Here is a 25,515-nt window from a genome sequence, read left to right as displayed (position 1 = left end):
GTATACGCAACAGTATATCCCCCTAGTAAGCAAGGAGAGGCATCGCAAAGCAAAACCTTTATGGCTGAATAAAAGTGTTATTGTCGAGGTTGGTAAGAAAAAACGTGCTTTTAGGGCATTCAAGTTAGCTGGGACAGCAGAAACTTTCATCAGGTACAAGGAAGCAAATAAAGCATGCAAAAAAGCTATCAGGCAAGCTAAAATAGAGATGGAAAGGGATATTGCTGCTAGGAGGAAAAAGAATCCTAAATTATTTTTTAATTATGTGAATAGTAAAAAAATGAAGCAAGAAGGGGTGGGAACTTTATTATCACGGGGGGGTACGTTGGTTGATGAAAACGGGGAAAAAGCTGAAATTTTGAACTCTTATTTTTCATCTGTCTATACATCTGAGGAGCCAGATAATGAAGGCTTCCCTTGTAATATGCCCAGTTCTAGTAATTTAGCTACTGACGCATGGGTCACTCGGGAGGAAATTCAAAAGAGACTTGAACATGTAAAGGTAAACAAAGGTCCAGGGCCGGATGGGATTCATCCCAGGGTATTAAATGAGCTGAGCGCTGTGATTGCCAAACCTCTTCACTTAATTTTTCAGGATTCATTGAGGTCTGGCATGGTGCCAAGAGACTGGCGGATTGCTAATGTGGTGCCGTTATTTAAAAAGGGATCCCGTTCTCAGCCTGAAAACTATAGGCCTGTTAGTCTGACATCAGTAGTAGGAAAACTTTTGGAAGGGGTAATAAGGGATAGGGTACTTGAATACATTGCAGTTCACAATACTATTAGTTTGTGCCAGCATGGTTTTATGCGTAACAGATCTTGCCAGACTAATTTAGTTGCCTTTTATGAGGAGGTGAGTAGGAACCTTGATGCTGGAATGGCAGTTGATGTCATCTACTTGGACTTTGCTAAAGCGTTTGATACAGTACCTCACAGAAGGTTAATGATCAAATTAAGGAATATTGGCCTAGAACATAATATTTGTAATTGGATAGAGAACTGGCTGAAGGATAGAGTACAAAGAGTGGTTGTAAATGGAACATTTTCTAATTGGACCAGTGTGGTTAGTGGAGTACCGCAGGGGTCAGTCCTTGGGCCTTTGCTGTTTAACTTGTTTATTAATGACCTGGAGGTGGGCATAGACAGTATTGTTTCTATTTTTGCTGATGACACTAAATTGTGCAAAACTATAAGTTCCATGCAGGATGCTGCCGCTTTGCAGAGCGATTTGACAAAATTAGATAACTGGGCAGCAAACTGGAAAATGAGGTTCAATGTTGATAAGTGCAAAGTTATGCACTTTGGTAGAAATAATATAAACGCAAACTATCTACTGAATGATAGTGTGTTGGGGGTTTCCTTAATGGAGAAGGATCTAGGGGTTTTTGTTGATAACAAGTTGTCTAATTCCAGGCAGTGTCATTCTGTGGCTACTAAAGCAAATAAAGTGCTGTCTTGTATAAAAAAGGGCATTGACTCAAGGGATGAGAACATAATTTTGCCCCTTTATAGGTCCCTGGTAAGGCCTCACCTTGAGTATGCAGTGCAGTTTTGGGCTCCAGTCCTTAAGAAGGATATTAATGAGCTGGAGAGAGTGCAGAGACGTGCAACTAAACTGGTTAAGGGGATGGAAGATTTAAACTATGAGGTTAGACTGTCGAGGTTGGGGTTGTTTTCTCTGGAAAAGAGGCGCTTGCGAGGGGACATGATTACTCTGTACAAGTACATTAGAGGGGATTATAGGCAGTTGGGGGATGTTCTTTTTTCCCATAAAAACAATCAACGCACCAGAGGTCACCCCTTTAGATTAGAGGAACGGAGCTTCCATTTGAAGCAGCGTAGGTGGTTTTTCACGGTGAGGGCAGTGAGGTTATGGAATGCCCTTCCTAGTGATGGGGTAATGGCAGATTCTGTTAATGCCTTTAAGAGGGGCCTGGATGAGTTCTTGATCAATCAGAATATCCAAGGCTATTGTGATACTAATATCTACAGTTAGTACTAGTGGTTGTATTTATAGTTTATGTATGTGAGTATAGATTGGTAGGTGTGGGTTAGGTGTGCTGGGTTTACTTGGATGGGTTGAACTTGATGGACACAGGTCTTTTTTCAACCCTATGTAACTATGTAACTATGTAACTATGTTAGGGATAGAAAAGCCAATATGTGGGAGGTTCCCTTCTTCAAATCAAACCAAAGACTACACCAGGTAGTTCTTCTTAATATCAACCTCTATAAACCCTTTGGAAACTTGTTCAGGTGGGTTATCAACAGGGATATTTTCAAACACATGCTTGCAAAATATTATAAATGCTAACAATAAAAAATAAAATAAATGAGTGCCTGCAGTGATTATCTTTGTGCCATAATACACATTACACAAGTTAGGGTTTTACTCTTTAACAATCTTAATTCTACCCAATAGTTATGGAACAGAGTGCCATGAACTGGATAGGGTAAGTAACTTTGATTACTGTCACTTTGATTACTTTGATCACTGATTACTTATTGATGGCCTACTTGTAACTGCAGCAGAGGCAGAGAGAAGGTGTATTTTTTTTAAATAAAAATGAATGTTGATGTGTTTTTCCCCCTCTGTATTTAGATTTATAATATGTTTCCTGCCCTTGGATTTCTACCCGGTTGCCACAAAACAATTGAGAAGAATTTGAAAGAACTCTATGCATTTGTTAGGAGAACATTTGTGGAACATCAAAAACATTTAGATATCCATGATCAGAGGAGTTTCATTGATGTGTTTCTGGCACGACAAAAAGAGGTGAATAACATTTGTTGCTCAAAGAAACTACTATCCATGAACACAATTATAGAGTTCTAAGGAGCCACACTGGTAGACTGAATCTAATGTTACTAATGTTGCTCTAGGCTGGATACATTATTGTTATGCTCACTGGGAGATCAGCGCAATTTTTTCCTCCTCTCGCTCTGCAGGCATTTTGATGCCATGCATGCACATTTGACAGTCCTGGGTCTCATTTATAGGCATCCATTCCATGTTTTGTCATCCTTCTATTTATTTAAGTCTAGTTCTTGCATTTATTTAAGCCTTGTCCCTAGTCCAAACTGGATTTTGCCTCATATCCCCAACAGATTTCAACTTAGCTTTTTGCCAACTTCTGAAACTTTATCCAGTAATCAGCATGGTTGCTATTGACTGGTATCCCCTTGCCCCTGTCAGTGGCTACATAAGTTAACTCCTCCCATTTTACTATAATAATAATACATATATTTTTTTAAATGATCAGGTTTAGATTATGATGTTGTTCTGGCTAGTGACTATGGCAGAACAGTTGGAATAAACATGGCAGCCTTAGCCTTGGAAATCCAATGGGACTGGCTAGTAGTGATGTGCAGGTGAGCCTGAAACCAACGGGATTGGATACAGGTTGGGAGCAGGTGGGTTAGTGTTGGGTTGGGTGGGGGCATATCACTACTGGCTAGGGTAAATGTGGCAAGTTCAAAAGATTTGGTTAAAGTGAACATTATGATAATTGTTAGCAGAATTGTTAGTAATAATAGTTATTTGTATTAATAATAATAATTAGCTATGACTGTTCTACATCATGTATATCAGTGCTGTCCAACTGGCGGCCCGCGACCCCCCTCTGTGTGGCCCCCCACCTGCCTGGCTGCTTTGATGGCTTACTCTTATGTAAGCTTTAAATGGTATCAGTACTGAGATTATCTGGCCCCCTGCATGGCTCACACCTCAGATTCAGGCTGTAATCCCTCTGTATTGTTTAAAAATGTAATCCACTGTGTTGTTCACACCTTTTAATACCTGCATTGTTTAACCCCTGCAGTGTTCACACCTCAGGCTCAGGCTGTAATCACCCACATTGTTTACCTGTTCACACCTCAGACAGCAGTAGAAACCCACAAATAAACCCTGCACACTACAAAAAGAACTGAGGTGGTACTGCAATTAAAAAGTTTTGTTTTTTTTAATATATAGTTATTGTGCAGACTGTAGGAGCAGTGCCAACATTGTGTCACTGTATGCTGCCTGTGTGTGCCATACAGGGCAGAGAGAGTATGGCACACACATGCAGGGTAGGGAAGGCAGAGTATTGCACACACAGGCAGGGTAGGGAAGGCAGAGTATGGCACACACAGGCAGGGTAGGGAAGGCAGAGTATGGCACACACAGGCAGGGTAGGGAAGGCAGAGTATGGCACACACAGGCAGGGTAGGGAAGGCAGAGTATGGCACACACAGGCAGGGTAGGGAAGGCAGAGTATGGCACACACAGGCAGGGTAGGGAAGACAGAGTATGGCACACACAGGCAGGGTAGGGAAGGCAGAGTATGGCACACACACACAGGCAGGGTAGGGAAGACAGAGTATGGCACACACAGGCAGGGTAGGGAAGGCAGAGTATGGCACACACAGGCAGGGTAGGGAAGGCAGAGTATGGCACACACAGGCAGGGTAGGGAAGGCAAAGTATGGCACACACAGGCAGGGTAGGGAAGGCAGAGTATGGCACACACAGGCAGGGTAGGGAAGGCAGAGTATGGCACACACAGGCAGGGTAGGGAAGGCAGAGTATGGCACACACAGGCAGGGTAGGGAAGACAGAGTATGGCACACACAGGCAGGGTAGGGAAGGCAGAGTATGGCACACACAGGCAGGGTAGGGCAGGCAGAGTATGGCACACACAGGCAGGGTAGGGAAGGCAGAGTATGGCACACACAGGCAGGGTAGGGAAGGCAGAGTATGGCACACACAGGCAGGGTAGGGAAGGCAAAGTATGGCACACACAGGCAGGGTAGGGAAGGCAGAGTATGGCACACACAGGCAGGGTAGGGAAGGCAGAGTATGGCAGGTATTTGCTGTACTACAACCATTAATATGGGTATGGTCATGTGATAACATGGGTGTGGTTTCAAGTGGGTGCGGTTTCAGAAAGGGGAGTGGTCAAAACTGGCTTCCATTATCGGCCCTCTACCACGTAGGTCGGAAAAATTCCGGCCCTCGGTACCACAGAAGTTGGACAGCACTGATGTATATCATTGGGGGTTGTGATAACTTTGACTGGGGTTCCTTTTCTGTGTCCTGTTGGTAATTTGAACCCATTTACATTTGTACATTTGCAAACAGTGTATTTTCCATAAAATGTTCCAAATGTTCTACCACTGTACTTTCATTTGAGGTGGAGGGCATACTTGCTAAAGTCTAAATATCCCAGCCTAAACTGATATCAGTGCTGAGTTGCAAGGTTTCTTCTAAAAAAGTATTGTTTGATCTACCTTTTTTCTTTAAAACTATTTTTTTCTGAAATTTTAATGAAAATACATAAGAGTTATTGGTGTTATATTTTTTTATGAATGTAATATTATTTTACAGGAAGCAAAACACCCAGAGACAAACTCATACTTTCATAATGAAAACTTGGTCAGACTTGTAAGGAACGTGTTTTCAGCAGGAATGGAAACAACATCTACCGCCCTCCGATGGGCTCTGCTTTTGATGATAAAGTATCCAGATATTCAGGGTAATTTTACAAGAGATATCTTTGTAATGGGTATACTGGTCCTACCACCTAGTTTGGTGCCCTGTTCTCTGTTGTCAGAGCCAATGAAATGAGTAGATCTACTGATCGTACTTAGATGGAAAGCCTCTTTGGTATCCTCAGAATGGATCACTAGTGGCACATTCTCACAAAATAAATGTTTTACTCAACATCAGAATTTTATACATTTGATGTACTTGTGCCATGTTCTTTGAGAACGTTCTTTGAGAAGATCATCAAGTTTGAGATTATGAAAGGAATTGACCATTTTGGGGCTTACAAATATTTTTGTACAGTTGTAGTGACATATTAGTTTTTACTGGGAATAGTGCATTGGTAATTGGGGAAAAAGATTCAGGAGAGGAAAGTGAGGATTGTGGGTAGGAGAAAACATACAGAGACTTAATAGTCTCTTATAGTCTTAATAGTCAAAAGATGACAGACAGTAAAAGAGAATGACAAAATGTGGGGTAAAGTGTTAAGTTGGACTTAATAAATGGAAGTGTATGGGACAATATACTCAGAACACCACTTAACTGCCTTAATTCCCTTATAAAGAAAAGGTCCATGATGAGATATCAAGAGTAATTGGATCGGCGCACCCCACCTACAGTCACCGCACACAAATGCCCTTCACAAATGCTGTTATTCATGAAATTTTAAGATTTGCTGATATCGTTCCACTCAGTGTGCCACACGAGACAACCAGAGATGTGCACTTCAAAGGATATTTTATTCCAAAAGTAAGTTTTAAATGGCATACTATTATACTATTGCAGCATAAGCCCAATTGTAAAGTTTGAAAACATCTGTAAAAGGACTAACGTTGTACTTTTGTGGAGCATTTATATTTAAGCAATGGGCGCAGAAAGAACAAATGGAAAAATATGAATCATACAGATGTAGGAGTTCATAAGTTTTACAGGTCACGTGTCCGTGGTACTAAAGTTGCATGGTGGTTGGTCTCTGCCAGTGTGCCCATTTCTGTCTCACACCTAGTCCTATATCTATTACTTATGTTTAAAAAGATTCTGTCATGATTTTTATGGGGTACTTTTTATTTCTAAATGACACTGTTACACAGCAAATAATTCCCTCTGCCATTTAACCTTTTATTCTTGAACCAACAAATGTATTTGTAGCTGTAATATTGGTGTGTAGGCGCCATCTCAGTGCCTTGTGCCTGAGTCTGAGCTTTCAGCCAGCGCTACTCATTAGAACTGCTTTCAGCTAACCTATTGTTTCTCCTACTCCCATGTAACTGGAGGAGTCCCAAGCCGGACTTGGATTTCTTACTATTGAGTGCTATTCTGATACCTACTGGGAGCTGCTATCTTGCTCCCTTCCCATTGTTCTGCTGATCCGCTGCTGAAAGCTGCATACTTTAGATTTCAAGGCCAAAAATTCCACCAACAGAAGGATTATACCAGAAAATGATACATTTTTAGAAAGAACAGATTCTGGGGAATCCAGAATAGGTAGAACTGCCTGTCTACTTCAAACTACCAAGTCGCAATGCTTTCCTAAACTTATTGGTTTTTATCAAAATTTGTTAAATTTCTTAAAAATCGCTTCAAAGCTTCCAGTCTATAGTATCTTATGTCCTACAGGTCATAAAGTAACCAAATAAAACACCCTAAATATGAACCCCAGGGGTTCCCTGAACAGTTTGATGCCCAATATGTATAGGTTTACCTAAGTATGTGGCATGTAGGGGCCCCAATGTGAACATACCCCCATATGATCTATAATTTCTGTCATTCCAGCTTCTGCAAAATCAACACATTTAGATTATTTTATGTAGGATAAAGCTACAATAAGTACAGTCACCCCAGAAAGCCATATATTTTTGCAAAGTACACATTCCTCCGAATCTGAAATGGGTACCCATGTCTTTCTACTCCAAAGTACCAAGCCACAAAGCTTTCCTAAATTTGGCAATTTTGATAATATTTCCAAAAATCATCTTAAAGCTTCCAGTTTGCAGCATCTTATCCCCCGTGTATCATTAGGTACCAAGATAAAACACCCTGAATTTGAACATCAGGGGTCCACTGAACAGTTTGATGCCCAATATGTATAGGTTTAGCTAAGTATGTGGCATGTAGGGGCCCCAATGTGAACATACCCCCATATGATCTGTCATTTCCGTAATTTCAGCTTCTGCAAAATCAACACATTTACATCATTTTGTGTGGGATAACGCTACAAAAAAGTACGCTCACCCCAGAAACTGGGGTGAGAAACACAAGAAAAAAAACAATGCGATAAAAAAATCACAAAATTGCATAAACGTGTAAGTGTGCATGTACACTAGGCAAAAAGTGTTTTGTGTGCATGTGTGTGTGCAAGTAAGTGTGAGTGCTATAAGTGCTGTGAATGTGTGAAATCCCCCCAACCCCCCCAAAATGTATGTGTATTTGTGTGTAAGTGTAAGTATAAGTGTGTATTAGTGTAATAAGTGTGTGATTGTGTGTTTGTGTGTGTATGTGGTACTAACCTGGGGTCAAGAATCTGGAGATCGCAGGGACAGCAGCTGCAGTGAAGGATCTGGTGAGTGGGCGGTGCAGGAAGGGAGGGGGGAGAGCAGGAAAAGCCTGACACGTAGAATCTACGTGTCTGGCTTTTCCCATGGGGCCCCTTGGTGATCTCACCCCAGAAACCACTAATCCCCCACCCCTGCTCATTCTCTAGGGCAGCGTTTTTCAACCACTGTTCCGCGGCACACTAGTGTTGCCTGGTGTGCCGTAGGCAGGGCACCAATGTACTAGGGGGGCACTGCTCTTGGCACCAATGTACTAGGGGGCACTGCTGCTGGGCACCAATGTACTAGGGGGGCACTGCTCTTGGCACCAATGTACTAGGGGGGCACTGCTGCTGGGCACCAATGTACTAGGGGGGCACTGCTGCTGGGCACCAATGTACTAGGGGGGCACTGCTCTTGGCACCAATGTACTAGGGGGGCACTGCTGCTGGGCACCAATGTACTAGGGGGGCACTGCTCTTGGCACCAATGTACTAGGGGGGCACTGCTCTTGGCACCAATGTACTAGGGGGGCACTGCTGCTGGGCACCAATGTACTAGGGGGGCACTGCTGCTGGGAACAAATGTACTAGGGGGGCACTGCTGCTGGGCACAGAGTTACATTTTTTAACATTTTCTAATGGTGGTGTGCCTCGTGATTTTTTTCATGAAACAAGTGTGCCTTTGCCCAAAAAAGGTTGAAAAACACTGCTCTAGGGGGGTTCTTTATCTTGTGCTCCTTCTCTGCAATATTTGTGTCTTGAGCCTACTTGCGACCCATTATTAGTTCTATTTAATCCAGATCTTTACTAACATTTAGCTCACAAGCTTTTTCCTTGAACTGCACAATTACATTCCCTACTTCCTACTTCCTGGACATAGAGCCTACTCACAGCCCCTCCCCTTTTTCACAAGTGATGACTTAAATCCAATACTTCTACACAAAATGGAGATTTTTCGAAGAAGTTAATCACCTGTTTCTACATCTATATTTAGGGCACCTATATCATCCCATTGCTCTCTTCTGTTCTGAAAGACAAGACCCAGTTTGATGCACCCGAAGAGTTCAACCCAAATCATTTCCTTGATTCTGAGGGGAATTTTCTGAAGAAAGAAGCGTTTATGCCATTTTCAGCAGGTATTGAGAATATTCATATAACAGTGTATAGTTATCAGTCTTTAAATATCCGGCCAGTGTGGCATTCAAGCTCAATGGGCTTTTTGTTGGGTTTACAGGCCGCAGAGCTTGCCCAGGAGAGATATTGGCAAGAATGGAGCTGTTCATATTCTTCACAAGCCTTCTACAGAAATTCTCCTTCCACTCACCGCCCGGTGTCACCAACATTAATTTATCTTCCGATGTGGGATTCACAAGCGTGCCACTGGAGGGCATGATCTGTGCCATTCCCCGCGCCTGAAAGATCAAAATTCATTATCTTAAAGGAAAACTACAGTATCCCCCCCAAACAATGTAGGTGTCTTTAAAAATATGTTGCATAAACAGCTCATATGTAAAACCCTGCGTCATCTAAATAAACCATTTTCATAAAAATATACTGTTTTTACTAGTATGTGCCATTGGGTAATCCTAAATATGAAGCCACTTCAGGGGCCCCAGCAACACCTACATCGGATGTAACAGTCTCAGCATCTGAATGTGGGAGGGGCAGCAGTAAAGCAATAATTTCTGCCTTTTTCTTTCCTTCTGGGGCTATGCCCCTCCTGCGACTCCACTTTCTCAGAGCGGCAATGGTTAACTCCTCCAGTTCCTGCCTGTGCATGGTGCCCATGGTGCCCACCGCTGCCACCAAATTTTTGGCGTCCCTGAGCACGGGACCAGTCTATGGGCATATAAGCAGCACAGGGAGAGGTAACGGTACAACAAAGCTTTATTAACAAGCAATCCCTTTGGTTCAAAATGAGGTATAACTGCTCAACAGGAGCACAACTGTAGGGAGTATTTGTGGCCTAGTCCCTCTGGCAGTGCCCGGCCTCAGGCAGCAGGCTCACATGTACGTGGCGCTATTTAGTAGATCTGGGCCACCAGTCTGGTTTGAGTCACAGCCCAGTAATGAGAATAGCTCTCCCTGCTGTATGGTCTCTGTACATAAAGTCCCATATAACCTGCAGCTCCCAGGCAGCCCAGTAACAGTTCCCCTCACAGTGAGTCTCCCAGCTGCACTTCTGTGGGTGTGGGGATAACTGGGATTATAACTCAGGTACATAACAAAGGGGCAGGGCTGTGGGTGTGGGGATAACTGGGATTATAACTCAGGTACATAACAAAGGGGCAGGGCTGTGGGTGTGGGGATAACTGGGATTATAACTCAGGTACATAACAAAGGGGCAGGGCTGTGGGTGTGGGGATAACTGGGATTATAACTCAGGTACATAACAAAGGGGCAGGGCTGTGGGTATAACTGGGATCATAACTCAGGTACATAACAAGGGGGCAGGGCTGTGGGTATAACTGGGATCATAACTCAGGTACATAACAAGGGGGCAGGGCTGTGGGTATAACTGGGATTATAACTCAGGTACATAACAAAGGGGCAGGGCTGTGGGTATAACTGGGATCATAACTCAGGTACATAACAAGGGGGCAGGGCTGTGGGTATAACTGGGATTATAACTCAGGTACATAACAAGGGGGCAGGGCTGTGGGTATAACTGGGATTATAACTCAGGTACATAACAAGGAGGCAGGGCTGTGGGTGTGGGGATAACTGGGATTATAACTCAGGTACATAACAAAGGGGCAGGGCTGTGGGTGTGGGTATAACTGGGATTATAACTCAGGTACATAACAAAGGGGCAGGGCTGTGGGTATAACTGGGATTATAACTCAGGTACATAACAAAGGGGCAGGGCTGTGGGTATAACTGGGATTATAACTCAGGTACATAACAAAGGGGCAGGGCTGTGGGTGTGGGTATAACTGGGATTATAACTCAAGTACATAACAAAGGGGCAGGGCTGTGGGTATAACTGGGATTATAACTCAGGTACATAACAAAGGGGCAGGGCTGTGGGTATAACTGGGATTATAACTCAGGTACATAACAAAGGGGCAGGGCTGTGGGTATAACTGGGATTATAACTCAGGTACATAACAAAGGGGCAGGGCTGTGGGTATAACTGGGATTATAACTCAGGTACATAACAAGGGGGCAGGGCTGTGGGTATAACTGGGATTATAACTCAAGTACATAACAAGGGGGCAGGGCTGTGGGTATAACTGGGATTATAACTCAGGTACATAACAAGGGGGCAGGGCTGTGGGTATAACTGGGATTATAACTCAAGTACATAATAAAGGGGGCAGGGCTGTGGGTATAACTGGGATTATAACTCAGGTACATAACTAGGGGGCAGGGCTGTGGGTATAACTGGGATTATAACTCAAGTACATAATAAAGGGGGCAGGGCTGTGGGTATAACTGGGATTATAACTCAAGTACATAATAAAGGGGGCAGGGCTGTGGGTATAACTGGGATTATAACTCAGGTACATAACAAGGGGGCAGGGCTGTGGGTATAACTGGGATTACAACTCAGGTACATAACAAGGGGGCAGGGCTGTGGGTATAACTGGGATCATAACTCAAGTACATAACAAGGGGGCAGGGCTGTGGGGATAACTGGGATTATAACTCAGGTACATAATAAAGGGGGCAGGGCTGTGGGTATAACTGGGATCATAACTCAAGTACATAACAAGGGGGCAGGGCTGTGGGTGTGGGTATAACTGGGATTATAACTCAGGTACATAACAAGGGGGCAGGGCTGTGGGTATAACTGGGATTATAACTCAGGTACATAACAAGGGGGCAGGGCTGTGGGTGTGGGTATAACTGGGATTATAACTCAAGTACATAACAAAGGGGCAGGGCTGTGGGTATAACTGGGACTATAACTCAGGTACATAACAAAGGGGCAGGGCTGTGGGTATAACTGGGATTATAACTCAGGTACATAACAAGGGGGCAGGGCTGTGGGTGTGGGGATAACTGGGATTATAACTCAAGTACATAACAAAGGGGCAGGGCTGTGGGTATAACTGGGATTATAACTCAAGTACATAACAAGGGGGCAGGGCTGTGGGTGTGGGTATAACTGGGATTATAACTCAAGTACATAACAAAGGGGCAGGGCTGTGGGTATAACTGGGATTATAACTCAGGTACATAACAAGGGGGCAGGGCTGTGGGTATAACTGGGATCATAACTCAAGTACATAACAAGGGGGCAGGGCTGTGGGGATAACTGGGATTATAACTCAGGTACATAATAAAGGGGGCAGGGCTGTGGGTATAACTGGGATTATAACTCAAGTACATAACAAAGGGGCAGGGCTGTGGGTGTGGGTATAACTGGGATTATAACTCAGGTACATAACAAGGGGGCAGGGCTGTGGGTATAACTGGGATTATAACTCAGGTACATAACAAGGGGGCAGGGCTGTGGGTGTGGGTATAACTGGGATTATAACTCAAGTACATAACAAAGGGGCAGGGCTGTGGGTATAACTGGGATTATAACTCAAGTACATAACAAGGGGGCAGGGCTGTGGGTATAACTGGGACTATAACTCAGGTACATAACAAAGGGGCAGGGCTGTGGGTATAACTGGGATTATAACTCAGGTACATAACAAAAGGGAAGGGCTGTGGGTATTACTGGGATTATAACTCAAGTACATAACAAAGGGGCAGGGCTGTGGGTATAACTGGGATTATAACTCAGGTACATAACAAAGGGGCAGGGCTGTGGTATAACTGGGATTATAACTCAGGTACATAATAAAGGGGGCAGGGCTGTGGGTATAACTGGGATTATAACTCAGGTACATAACAAGGGGGCAGGGCTGTGGGTGTGGGTATAACTGGGATTATAACTCAGGTACATAACAAAGGGGGCAGGGCTGTGGGTATAACTGGGATTATAACTCAGGTACATAACAAGGAGGCAGGGCTGTGGGTGTGGGTATAACTGGGATTATAACTCAGGTACATAACAAGGAGGCAGGGCTGTGGGTATAACTGGGATTATAACTCAGGTACATAACAAGGAGGCAGGGCTGTGGGTGTGGGTATAACTGGGATTATAACTCAGGTACATAATAAAGGGGGCAGGGCTGTGGGTGTGGGTATACCTGGGATTATAACTCAGGTACAAAACAAGAGCCAGTTCCTGACAACATTCACTCAAGGATCCGGCGGGCATGCCTAATCCGTATAGTTCCTGGGTGCAATTAGTTTGTGTTATTGACTTCGGCCTGTTTACTTGGTTACGCTCGGCGCTTCCCCATTACCCCTGTGGCGCACTCCACTTCCCTTGTCTGCCCACAATTTCTGCCTTGGTTTTCTCACTTTAAGACCTGGCAGCATCCGAGTAGCATGAAAGGCGGCTGTTATTGGCTCTGACAGGAACCTTGGCATTAGTTGTGGGTTTTGGGATACCGGGCGTGACAGACGCCCTGAGGTGGCCAAGTGTGTCAAGGGAGAGCACTCTCTACACTTAGAAGAGCCAGAACTTGAAGTTTAAAAGTCAGAATTTTAGTTACCGGGAGTGTCTTTTTGCCACCGTGGTAGCTAGCAGGGCATAGCCACCCAAGGTGCCCCAGAGCAAGATGGCCTCTGGCACTATGAATATCCTTGGAAGAATAAGGCAATGTATGTAACATCTAAAGTGCTCAACTGCCTGCCTGCCTGTCTGCATGCAACGGTGACCATCGGCTGTGAATAAAAGTTTTTTACATGAGAAAGAATCTACATATTCCTTTCTAACCAGAGTCGGACTACCGAGTTTCTATATTCGGCTTAGATAACTCCTATTGCGTAAATCAGTAAATGCACACACAACTTCAATGTGAAAAATGTTAATGAAATTTCAGTGTTTCTCATCCCCTTTGAAAACAAAAAAATGTTGACTGAACTATTCTGCAGATAATATATGGGGCTCGTTTACAAGTGGACTGAGTAGGGGACTGGTAAAATGGCTGCTTCTTTTCCCTGGCAATTTCCTAGTATCTTAGACACCTAAACAAGGTCCTTATTCTACAAGGGAAGGAAGTCCCTTTCCAGACCTGTCAACCCTCCCCCCAACACCGCGATCTCCCATCACTACAGTGATGGGCGAAAAGTTTCGCCAGGCATGGATTCGCGGGCGACAAAATAATAGCCGCGGGCGACGAAACAATAGCGCGCGACAAAATAATAGCCGCGGGTGACGAAACAAGAGCCGCGCGACGAAACAAGAGCCGCGCGCGACGAAACAATAGCCGTGCGACAAAATAAGAGCTGCGGGCGACGAAATAATAGCCGCGCGACAAAACAATAGCCGCGGGCGACGAAACAAGAGCCGCGGGCGACGAAACAAGAGCCGCGCGACGAAAGAAGAGCCGCGGGCGACGAAACAAGAGCCGTGCGCGACGAAATAATAGCCGCGCGACAAAACAATAGCCGCAAGAGACTAAACAATAGCCGCAAGAGACGAAACAATAGCCGCGCGACAAAATAATAGCCGCGGGCGACAATTTTTTTTGGCGCACGACATTTTCCCCGTTTCGCGAATTTTTCGCGAAACGGAACAGATTCGCTCATCACTACAACATCACACTACCATTTTCCTCCTGTTTTCTACTTTTCCCCCAATTTTCCAGCTCTCCTGCAAAAATATACATAGCATATGCATGTGTAGGGATAAAATGTGCATTGTGCGCATGCGTGTGCGCAATGGGGCCCAGCGGCTTCAGAAACACTTGTGTATGTGTGGTGATGTCACTACCGGGTTCTGCCATTCCTGGGTCAAAGTATGACTAGTGCAGTTCTGTAGTTTGGCCACTAGATGTGCTATAATATAAATATAAGACACTGTGCCATATTATATAAGGCAGAGCAGCCATGTGCTCTGCGTGCATTTTGTGTAGATGCCCAGCGGAGCAGTCAGGAGGGACACACCATGGACCTTAGGCCCAGGCTTAGGTTTAGATAGATCAGGATATACTGTAGCTGAGCTGGCTTGTTGAGAAGTTTTTTGGCTCCAATGATGATTATCAGTGGCATTAGAGACCCTGGGTTTACTGTTGCCCAGAAGGGAGTGAGTGTACAGACTCAGGGCTCAATGCACAATCGCCTGGGTTCCACTTGGAAAAAAAATCCTGAACAGGGGTGAGCACATATTTTCGCTGTTATTGTATTAGTAGCAAATCCCAGGAGCTTCTCTCATCTCTGCACCACTTAGACAAATGTTACCATGGGGTTTGCCAAGCACACACCTATTATATTGGCAACAGGATCTGGATTCTGGCCCATTTGCACTCGGTTCTGTGTTCTATTGCCTAATGGATTACGGGTTGCAGCAACACAAATAATGATTAAAATTTATCCCAATTGGCATTTAACTCTGGGATCCATCCTGAGAGCTTAAGATTTAGATTCTCTGTGAACATGGATTTTACATTTTCCTTGGCAACTTATTTAGTCCTAGTGGTGACGGTTTTTTATATTTTAAGCAACTGGAAGAGAAAAGCTTTGAACAATTTTCCCCCGGGACCCAAAGGCTGGCCCCTGGTTGGAAATGTATTCAGTATTGACTTAAAAAAGCCTCAACGGACTTACATAGAGGTAAGAAAAGAACTAACTAAAAATAACTAAAAATTAGGGGTGATTTATAATGGCCAACACATCGTGCATAGTGCAATTGGGTACAGGTATCAGACCCCTTATCCCAAAACCCGTTATCAAGAAAGCTCTGAATTACGGAAAGCCCGCCTCCCATAGACTAAATTTTAATCAAATAATTCACAATTTTAAACCTGATTTCCTTTTTCTCTGTAATAATAAAACAGTACCTTGTACTTAGTTCAACTAAGATATAATTACCCCTTATTGGGGGCAGAACAGTCCTATTGGGTTTATTTAATGGTTAAATGATTCCCTTTTCTCTGTAATAATAAAACAGTACCTGTACTTGATCCCAACTAAGATATAATTACCCCTTATTAGGGGCAGAACAGCCCTATTGGGTTTATTTAATGGTTAAATGATTCCCTTTTCTCTGTAATAATAAAACAGTACCTGTACTTGATCCCAACTAAGATATAATTACCCCTTATTGGGGGCAGAACAGCCCTATTGGGTTTATTTAATGGTTAAATGATTCCCTTTTCTCTGTAATAATAAAACAGTACCTGTACTTGATCCCAACTAAGATATAATTACCCCTTATTGGGGGCAAAACAGCCCTAATGGGTTTATTTAATATCTCAACTAAGATATAAATAATCCTTATTGGATGCAAAACAATTCTATTGGGGTTAATTAATGTTTTATTGATTTGTTATCAGATCCAAAGTATGGAAAGAAACCTTATCCAGAATACCCTTGGTCCCGAGCATTCTGGATAACGGGTCCTATACCTATATTACTACTTATTTCTTTTGCATTTTGACCACTGCGTTTGGCATTGTGCAAATATCCACATTTGGAGCACAGAGACCTGTGGTGCCTTTTATTACATAATCCCATAAGTTTTCTCAGGAACAGTAACCCATAGCAACCAATCAACAGAAAGTATGTGCTGGTGATTTGTTTAAAAGCAAGCAACTTATTGGTTGCTGCTCCTGGGCAAACTCAGTGCCCTTTATTACATATGGGAACTAGTGTTTAGTAGGAATATAATAAGGATTAATAGAAGATGCGCGAGTCATGACAGGAAGCTTCCTCTACATTTACGTCACTGACAGGAAGTGAGGTCAGGATAGAAAAAGATATGGTAGTAGAGGACCTTTACCTGTTGGAAGTGAGGAACAACATCTGTATGCCCCCCGTTATAGTTAAGTTGGGTGGTGGGGTGTACAAGGAGGCTATGTTAACTCATAACAGCTTGTGGGGCACTGCTTGCCAGAGGGTGGGGCACTGCTTGCCAGGGGGTGGGGCACTGCTTGCCAGAGGGTGGGGCACTGCTTGCCAGGGGGTGGGGCTAGGCCCCAGTGTTTGGCCCAGGGCTATCAGTGATGCGTAGTGATGGCCAAAATAATTTGCCTGGCATGGATTCATGCATTTAGATTCGCAAATTCACTAGTGATGAGCAGTAATTTCCTTGGTCAAAAGTCCCAGGAAAGTGGTGTATTACATTTGTCTGCTTTCCCCTGATGCTGCTGTAATAGGTATCCAGCTTGGCAGGCAGCCACCCTGATGTTTGTTTGTTCTCCAACGTTCCCATGTGAGTGCAACAAACGTTGCAGAGCTTGTTCAGTCTTTCATTGCCAAACAGACACACGTGCTTATTTAACTCCCTAACTCACTGCAACAAGTCACTTAAAGCTGCTCTCATTTTTATTTTCAAGCTGTCTAAAAAATATGGCCCAGTGTTCAGTGTGCAGATGGGCAGGAAGAAAATGGTGATCTTGGTTGGATATGAAACGGTTAAAGATGCTCTTGTTACCCACGCTGAGGAGTTTGGGGGCAGAGCGTATATTCCAGTCAACAAGGATTTAGAAAAGGGTCTGGGTAAGTTCCTTTCCATCACTGTATATTGTTTATATTGTGACTCTTAGTTCTTGTGAGCAGCACAAATTGTCATATTGTGTTAAAATACAATTCTAAAGAATGATGTTCTTGGTAAAGCAAGCAGAAAGCCAGCAAAGCAAAAATACTGGTCAAAGGTGAGAACAACAGAATATGGGCCAAGGTTGGGACAACAAGACCAGTGGAATCAGTGGATCATTGTCTGGACAGGCAAAAGAAAGGCAACTTTAAAAGCCCAGGGCAAGTAGAAGCCGGACAGAGTCAGTGAACAAGTGCAAGGGGGGAAAAGAAGAGCAAAATAAGAAGACAAGATTAGGGAAGGCATATTCCCAGTTGTGATTAGCGTTTTTTTTTTCGCCGGGCATGGATTCGCAGGAAATTTCCACATTTCCACATTTCACGAAACTTCCGTGAAAATTCACTGCGGAAAAATTTGTTGCACAGAATTTTTTTTAGACGCGGGTGTCAAAATAAATCGCACCACAAACGCAATTCGCAAATTTTTCACCATTTCACAAATTTTATGGAGAAGCTCATCACTAATTCTTGGTATAATGCAATTAACAAGCTCTCCTGTATCGGTTATTGGTTGCTTTATATGTTACTCTGTATGTCTCCTTGTAAATTGTAAGCTCTTTTGGGCCGGGCTCTCTTCACCTCTTGTATCGGTTATTGATTGCTTTATATGTTACTCTGTATGTCTCCTTGTAGATTGTAAGCTCTTTTGGGCAGGGCTCTCTTCTCCTCTTGTATTGGTTATTGGTTGCTTTATATGTTACTCTGTATGTCTCCTTGTAGAGTGTAAGCTCTTTTGGGCAGGGCTCTCTTCCCCTCTTGTATCGGTTATTGATTGCTTTATATGTTACTCTGTATGTCTCCTTGTAGAGTGTAAGCTCTTTTGGGCAGGGCTCTCTTCACCTCTTGTATCGGTTATTGATTGCTTTATATGTTACTCCTTGTAGAGTGTAAGCTCTATTGGGCAGGGCTCTCTTCCCCTCTTGTATCGGTTATTGATTGCTTTATATGTTACTCTGTATGTCTCCTTGTAGAGTGTAAGCTCTTTTGGGCAGGGCTCTCTTCACCTCTTGTATCGGTTATTGATTGCTTTATATGTTACTCCTTGTAGAGTGTAAGCTCTATTGGGCAGGGCTCTCTTCCCCTCTTGTATCGGTTATTGATTGCTTTATATGTTACTCTGTATGTCTCCTTGTAGAGTGTAAGCTCTTTTGGGCAGGGCTCTCTTCACCTCTTGTATCGGTTATTGATTGCTTTATATGTTACTCCTTGTAGAGTGTAAGCTCTATTGGGCAGGGCTCTCTTCCCCTCTTGTATCGGTTATTGATTGCTTTATATGTTACTCTGTATGTCTCCTTGTAGAGTGTAAGCTCTTTTGGGCAGGGCTCTCTTCCCCTCTTGTATCGGTTATTGATTGCTTTATATGTTACTCCTTGTAGATTGTAAGCTCTTTTGGGCAGGGCCCTCTTCCCCTCTTGTATCGGTTATTGGTTGCTTTATATGTTACTCTGTATGTCTCCTTGTAGAGTGTAAGCTCTTTTGGGCAGGGCTCTCTTCACCTCCTGTATCGGTTATTGGTTGCTTTATATGTTACTCTGTATGTCCAATGTATGTAACCCACTTATTGTACAGCGCTGCGGGATATGTTGGCGCTTTATAGATATAGATGTTATTAATAATAATAATAATAATAACTAGAAAGGGAAGTTTGAGAACAAACTTCATGTTGGGTTGAAAAACATGAAGTCACTGAATGGGCTCCACCCACTTTCTCTAACCTTGGACCACAGTTATACAGTAAAAACCACTGTGCAAAGTTTGGGGACCCTGGTTTTAATAGTGTCTGAATGGCAGCAACTTAAATTTCCCCACTGAAAGTCAACGACATCTGATTGGCGGTTGGTGGCTCCACCCCCTTTTTCTAACCTGGAACTGCAGTTACCCAGTGACTAACTCTGCGAAGTTTAGGGACCCTAGGATTAATAGTTAAAGAACGACAGCAATTAAACCAATAAAAGTCAAAAGGTGAATTGTGATTGGTGGTTCCGCCCACTTTTTCTAACCTTGAGTCACCCAGTGACAAACAGTGGGCACCCTGGCATAAATAGTTTGAGAATGACAACATTTTAAATTTAAACCAATAAAATTCAATTGATGAAATCTGATTGGCTGTTAGTGACCCAATCTACTTTTCCTATTTTTGAACTGCAGTCCCCCAGTGACCAACTTTGTAATTTTTGTGGACTCAGGCATTCATTGTGAGACTGACAGCATTTTACACTTCACCATTGAAAGTAAATAGGTGAAATGTTATTGGCTGTTGGTGGCTCCGCCCACTTTTTTCTAACTTTGAATGGTAAATGCCCAGTGACTAACTCTGGAAACTTTAACAACCCTGGAATTAATATTTAAATAATGGCATCAGTTTAAATATAAACCAGTGAAATCTAATGGGTGGAAATGGATTGGCTGTTGGTGGCTCCTCCCACTTGTTTGGGAACCCTGACATAAATAGTGTGAGCAAAGCAACATTTTAAATATAAACCAAAAAAATTCAATAGGTGAAGTCTGATTGGCTGTTGGTGGCTCCACCCACTTTTTAAAACCTAAAAATGCCGTTCCCTAGTGACCCTGTTGTTAATACTGTGAGAATGGCAGCAGGTTGAATTTCCCATTGAAAATCAATAGGTAAAATCTGATTGGCTGTTGTTGGCTCCACCCACTTTTTCTAACTCTGAACCGCAGTTACCAGGCGACTAGCTCTGCAAAGTTTGGAGACCTTAGTATTAATATTTAAAGAATGGCAGCAGTTTAAATTTAAACATATGAAGTCTATAGGTGAAATCTGATTGGTTGTTGTTGGCCCCACCCACTTTTCTAAACTTGGAACTTTGTCACCTAGTGACAAACTGTGCAAAGCTTGGGGACCCTGACATTAAACATGTGAGAATGGCAGCAGTTAAAATTTTCCCACTGAAAACAATGAAAGAAATGTGATTGGCTTTTGGCGGCCCCGCCCACTTTTTCTAACCTTGAGTACAACGTCACGCAGTGACTGACTGTGCAAAGTTTGCGAACTCTGGCATCAAACCAATAAAATTCAATAGGTGAAATCTGATTGGCTGTTGGTGGCCCCACCCACTTTTTCAAAACTAAAACTGTAGTCCTCTAGTGACCAACTGTGAAAAGTTTGGGGACCCTGGTGTTAATACTGTGAGAATGGCAGCAGGTTGAATTTCCCCGTTTAAAGTTAATAGGTAAAATCTGATTGGCTATTGGTGGCTCCACCCACTTACAAAAATACTAAAAACCTTAAATGCGTAGTCACCCAGTGTCTGACCAGTTTGGGAACCCTGGCAACAAACCAATAAAAATCAGTATTTGAAATCTGATTGGTTGTTGGTGGCTCCGCCCACTTTTCAAAACTAAAATTGCAGTCCCCTAGTGACCAACTGTGAAAAGTTTGGGGATCCTGGTGTTAGTACTGTGAGAATGGCAGCAGATTGAATTTCCCCATTGAAAGTCAATAGGTAAACTCTGATTGGCTGTTGGGCTCCACCCACTTTTTCTTACCTTGAACCCAGTTACCTGGTGCCCAACTCTGCAAAGTTTGGGGACCCCGGTGTTATTACTGTGAGAACGGCAGCAGGTTGGATTTCCGCCAAATCAATAGGTAAAATCTGATTGGTGGTTCACAGCTCCGCCCACATTTGGGCATCCAATAATCATCATATTTTCATTCAGGCTGAGCCCATGACTGTGTGATTCAAGTTTGGGGAGTGTAGCCTCAAAGCTGTAAGATTGGCAGCAGTTTAAATTTCCCCATAAAAGTCAATGGGTACAATATGATTGGCTGCTGTTGGCCCCTCCCACTTTGCAGGTTTTTAAAAAAAAAAACCTGAATGCGTAGTTACCCAGTGACTGACTGTGCAAAGTTTGGAAAATCTGGCATCAAACCAATAAAAATCAATAGGTGAAATTTGATTGGCTGTTGGTGGCTCCGCCCACTTTTCAAAACTTAAACTGCAGTCCCCTAGTGACCAAGTGTAAAATGTTTGGGGACCCCGACATTATTACTGTGAGAATGGCAGCAGGTTGGATTTCCGCCAAATCAATAGGTAAAATCCGATTAGCGGTTCACAGCTCCGCCCACTTTTGGGCATCCAATAATCATCATATTTTCATTCAGGCTGAGCCCATGACTATGTGATTCAAGTTTGGGGAGTGTAGCCTCAAAGCTGTAAGTTTGGCAGCAGTTTCAATTTCCCCATAAAAGTCAATGGGTACAATATGATTGGCTGCTGTTGGCCCCTCCCACTTTGCGGGGGGTTTTTTTTGTTTTTTTTAAAAACTTGAATGCGTAGTCACCCAGTGACTGACTGCAAAGTTTGGAAAATCTGGCATCAAACCAATAAAAATCAATAGGTGAAATTTGATTGGCTGTTGGTGGCTCCGCCCACTTTTCAAAACTTAAACTGCAGTCCCCTAGTGACCAAGTGTAAAAAGTTTGGGGACCCCGACGTTATTATTGTGAGACTGGCAGCAGGTTGGATTTCTGCCAAATCAATAGGTAAAATCCGATTGGCGGTTCATAGCTCCGCCCACTTTTGGGCATCCAGCAATCATCATATTTTCATTCAGGCTGAGCCCATGACTGTGTGATTCAAGTTTGGGGAGTGTAGCCTCAAAGCTGTAAGATTGGCAGCAGTTTCAATTTCCCCATTAAAGTCAATGATTAAAATTTGATTGGCTGTTGTTGGCCCCTCCCACTTTGGGGTCATCCAACAAATGTTGCTGCTTTATTCGGAGTGACCCCATGATTATGTTATTCAAGTTTGGGGGGTGTAGCTTCAAAGCTGTAAGAGTGGCAGCAGTTTGAAAATCTTCCCTGTTAAAGTCAATGGGAAAATTGGGGTGTTCGAAGGGGCGCCACAAAAAGACGGGGGGCCGGATCGCTTAGAAAAGCACAAGCAACCTGCTCCGCTATTGGGCGAAGATGTGTGGGGAGTTTGGGTGTTGTACCCCTAAAACTGTAGGAGGAGTAGCGTTTAGAAAATGGGGGGTGCTAAGAATAAGAAGAAGAAGAAGAAGAAGAAGAAGAAGAAGAAGAAGCGGAAGAATAAGCTAAAGTCGAAGAACAGTATGTTGGGGTTTTCAACCCAACATAATAATAATAATAATAACAAGATTGACCAACCCTTTGGAAGATATGACCTTGTTGGTTCTTACCCAACTCAAACTTGGCTAGTCACAACTCCCAAAAGGGACAATACTGATACAATGAGATAACAGATATATATGAAGTGGGTATTTATTAACATTCAATTTTTTTTTTTTATGATTCCTTTTTTTTGCACAAAATTCCAATTTTGTTGTAGAAAAATAAAATTTTGGCCATTGAAATCTGAAATAAAACTGCATGAAATCTGAAATAAAAAAACACCATCTAAAAGCTGTCGGGATCATGCAGAAATGAATGGCAGATATCCTCTTTTTACAAATGGAAGATTTTTCTTTGCTTCATTGTTTTAGAGGTTTTTTTGTTGTTTGTACTTTTTTAATTCAGATCTTTTAATAAATGACTAGACATTTATGGTTTAAGTGGAAAAGTGGTTTGTTGTGGTTTCAAAAACTCTAAAACCACAACAATAAAATTACTGATTACAACCTTTTTTTCACATCATTCACTCTTTCATTCGAAAAATAACAGTAAACTGGATGAGGATCTGTTCAATTCTGTCTTCGTACAATGACATTAATGAACGAGTAGTGATGAGCAAAACTACAGGAAAATTCACAAAATGGCGAAAGATCCACAAAAGCATTTATCATGTGACTTTTCTGTCGCCCTTATCTTTTTTTGATGTGACCTTGACTATTTTGCCGCAACCGCTCCCATTATTACGTGACAGCACCCATTGATGTAATTAATTAATTACAGTAAGTAATTCATTCATTTTTTTTGATGGGCGACAAATTTTTGCAAATTTTCACTTAAGTTTTGCAAAACTATTCGCCAATGGTGAAATGTGGAAATTTGCTGCAAGTCCATGCCAGGCGGAACTAATTAGCTCATCGCTACGGAGGAGGAAAAACTTAAATCCAGAACATCATAAACCAATAGTGGTAGAAACAAAGATACAAACTATATTGACTAGATCTATTTTTTGAAATCCAATAGAAAATTTAAAGTTTTTGCCAAAACTAGGCGTTGAGACTTTAATCAACTCTTTTTATTTTCTTTGATAAAGCTTGACCACATTGAGCGAAACGCGCATCAGGTGCATTCTTTTAACTTTTAGGCAGGTGTTGATGCACTGAGGTTGTTGATTGCCGGGGGTGGGACGGTGGAAGAGGGAGTCGTTGAAAGGTGGGGGGGCGAATGAATTGGGCAGTCTAGTACCTTTTAACCTAGACTCCACCACGACTTGCTCTTGAGCCAATACTCATTCCAGGGCTGAGTGTGTTGTATATAATACTTAGGGCATGACTGAGCCACGCCCCTGTTTTAGTTAGTGGGACATACCTTTTTACTTTACTTATTAAAGGTTAAGTTTTATTCCATCGTTCATGAGGTCTCAGAATTGACTCACCAGAGGGTGGTGCTAAGGTAATTCAATCCATGGATCACTTTTTCTTTCTTTTCTTTTGATTAATTGTTTGATTATGCACACCCCTGGGCAACTAAGTGAATAATAGTGATGGTTCTCTCTTACTTTACTTTTTTGTTTGTTGTCTTTGAAACCTGAAATTCATTTTAGGGATCACATTTTCAAATGGAGAAAACTGGAAAGCGATGAGAAGATTTACTATCACGACCCTGAAAGACTTTGGGATGGGCAAGAGCACCATAGAAGAGAAAATTACTCATGAATGCAGTTACCTGGTTCAATATTTTGCATCTTTTAAAGGTGTTGTATGAATTAAATGTCAAAATTTTATATGGAATATGTGAAAAAGGCTCCAAACAGAAGGAAGTTTAGTAATAGTAACCAATCAAAAGATTCTTTTATTGATTTGCCTATTTCTAAAGTCCCTCCTTTGACATACGGGAAATAATCTGACTTAATAATGTGATTTCTAGCTCTTTTGGAACCTTACAAGACTCCATGTGGCTAAGGCACCAATTTATACCAAATAACAATTCAGATAAAGGGTCATATGTAGAATAATGATATTTATGACAATTGGATTGCTTTCTCTATATATGTTGGTCAGTGTTGTTTTTGTTTCCAGGGAAGCCATTTGATAACTCCACCATATTAATTACATCAGTGGCCAACATCATTGTGGCAATATTACTTGGACATCGCATGGAGTATGAAGACCCAGTATTTCTTAGACTTCTTAATTTGAACAGTGAATATGTTAAACTTCTTGGATCTCCCATGGTTACGGTAATTTTCCTTTATAATTTGGTATAGAAGTCCATTTCATTTAGATTAAAACTGGTTCTAACATGCACATACTTGATCATTGCTCATTTAATAAATACAACGTTCACAGTAGCTCAATGTTCATTATCTAATGTCCTACTTCTTATCAATCCACATGCCTCCTTAACTTCTACCGGGTTTAAGGTATTTAGGGGGAAATCCAAAAGAAATGGATAGGAAACAAGGAGCAGATCAAAACAAATTAGAAGCTAGACATAGAAAAGAAGATCTTAACAGAACAGGATGAAGTGAGTGGAGAAACAAGACAGACTGGGGCAGGTGGAAAAGCAGGAATGGAAACAAGACCAAAGCAGGATCAAATAGAATCAGCCAGGACAAGGTAGGGCAAAAGCCAGGAGAAGCAACGGCCAGGGACAAATCTCAGTACTTAAGCAAGAGCTCACGCCTGGAAATTATAAAACTGAAAGGCTTAAAAGGAAGGACTGAGCTGTAGTGGCCCTAAACTGTCAATAA

General features: G+C 42.5%; 2 protein-coding genes across 3 annotated transcripts in view; both read left to right on the top strand.

The window, feature by feature from the left end:
• LOC100491773 (cytochrome P450 2K1) overlaps positions 1–25,515 on the top strand; it is a 36,922-nt gene that overhangs the window by 6,311 nt on the left and 5,096 nt on the right. The window contains exons 1-4 of one of the 2 annotated variants that reach the window (XM_002933575.5): positions 15,458–15,685; positions 17,410–17,572; positions 24,367–24,516; positions 24,842–25,002. In XM_002933575.5, the coding sequence (XP_002933621.3) occupies positions 15,509–15,685; positions 17,410–17,572; positions 24,367–24,516; positions 24,842–25,002 (651 nt within the window). In that variant the 5' untranslated portion in view covers positions 15,458–15,508. Of the gene's footprint in view, positions 1–15,457; positions 15,686–17,409; positions 17,573–24,366; positions 24,517–24,841; positions 25,003–25,515 lie in introns of those variants that run through there. The other variant, XM_031903032.1, reaches the window with a different exon arrangement.
• On the top strand, positions 2,093–9,609 carry LOC100492165 (putative inactive cytochrome P450 2G1). Its single transcript, XM_031903039.1, has 5 exons — positions 2,093–2,776; positions 5,368–5,515; positions 6,092–6,276; positions 9,054–9,195; positions 9,294–9,609. Exons 1-5 carry the CDS (start codon positions 2,612–2,614, stop codon positions 9,473–9,475), a joined length of 822 nt encoding a protein of 273 aa, XP_031758899.1. The 5' UTR covers positions 2,093–2,611; the 3' UTR covers positions 9,476–9,609.

This window comes from Xenopus tropicalis, chromosome 5, assembly GCF_000004195.4.
Source record: "Xenopus tropicalis strain Nigerian chromosome 5, UCB_Xtro_10.0, whole genome shotgun sequence".
In the NCBI taxonomy this organism is placed as follows: domain Eukaryota; kingdom Metazoa; phylum Chordata; class Amphibia; order Anura; family Pipidae; genus Xenopus; species Xenopus tropicalis.
The sequence above is the reverse complement of the archived record's forward strand: the minus strand, read 5'-3'. Positions and strand labels throughout refer to the sequence as shown.

What these genes read in the sequence shown, in the direction of transcription:
- LOC100492165 (XM_031903039.1), top strand. Translation starts at nt 2,612, where the DNA reads ATGTTTCCTGCCCTTGGATTTCTACCCGGTTGCCACAAAACAATTGAG. An exon ending in TTCTGGCACGACAAAAAGAG is followed by an intron (nt 2,777 to 5,367) that starts GTGAATAACATT and finishes ATTATTTTACAG; the next exon opens with GAAGCAAAACACCCAGAGAC. An exon ending in GTTTATGCCATTTTCAGCAG is followed by an intron (nt 9,196 to 9,293) that starts GTATTGAGAATA and finishes TTGGGTTTACAG; the next exon opens with GCCGCAGAGCTTGCCCAGGA.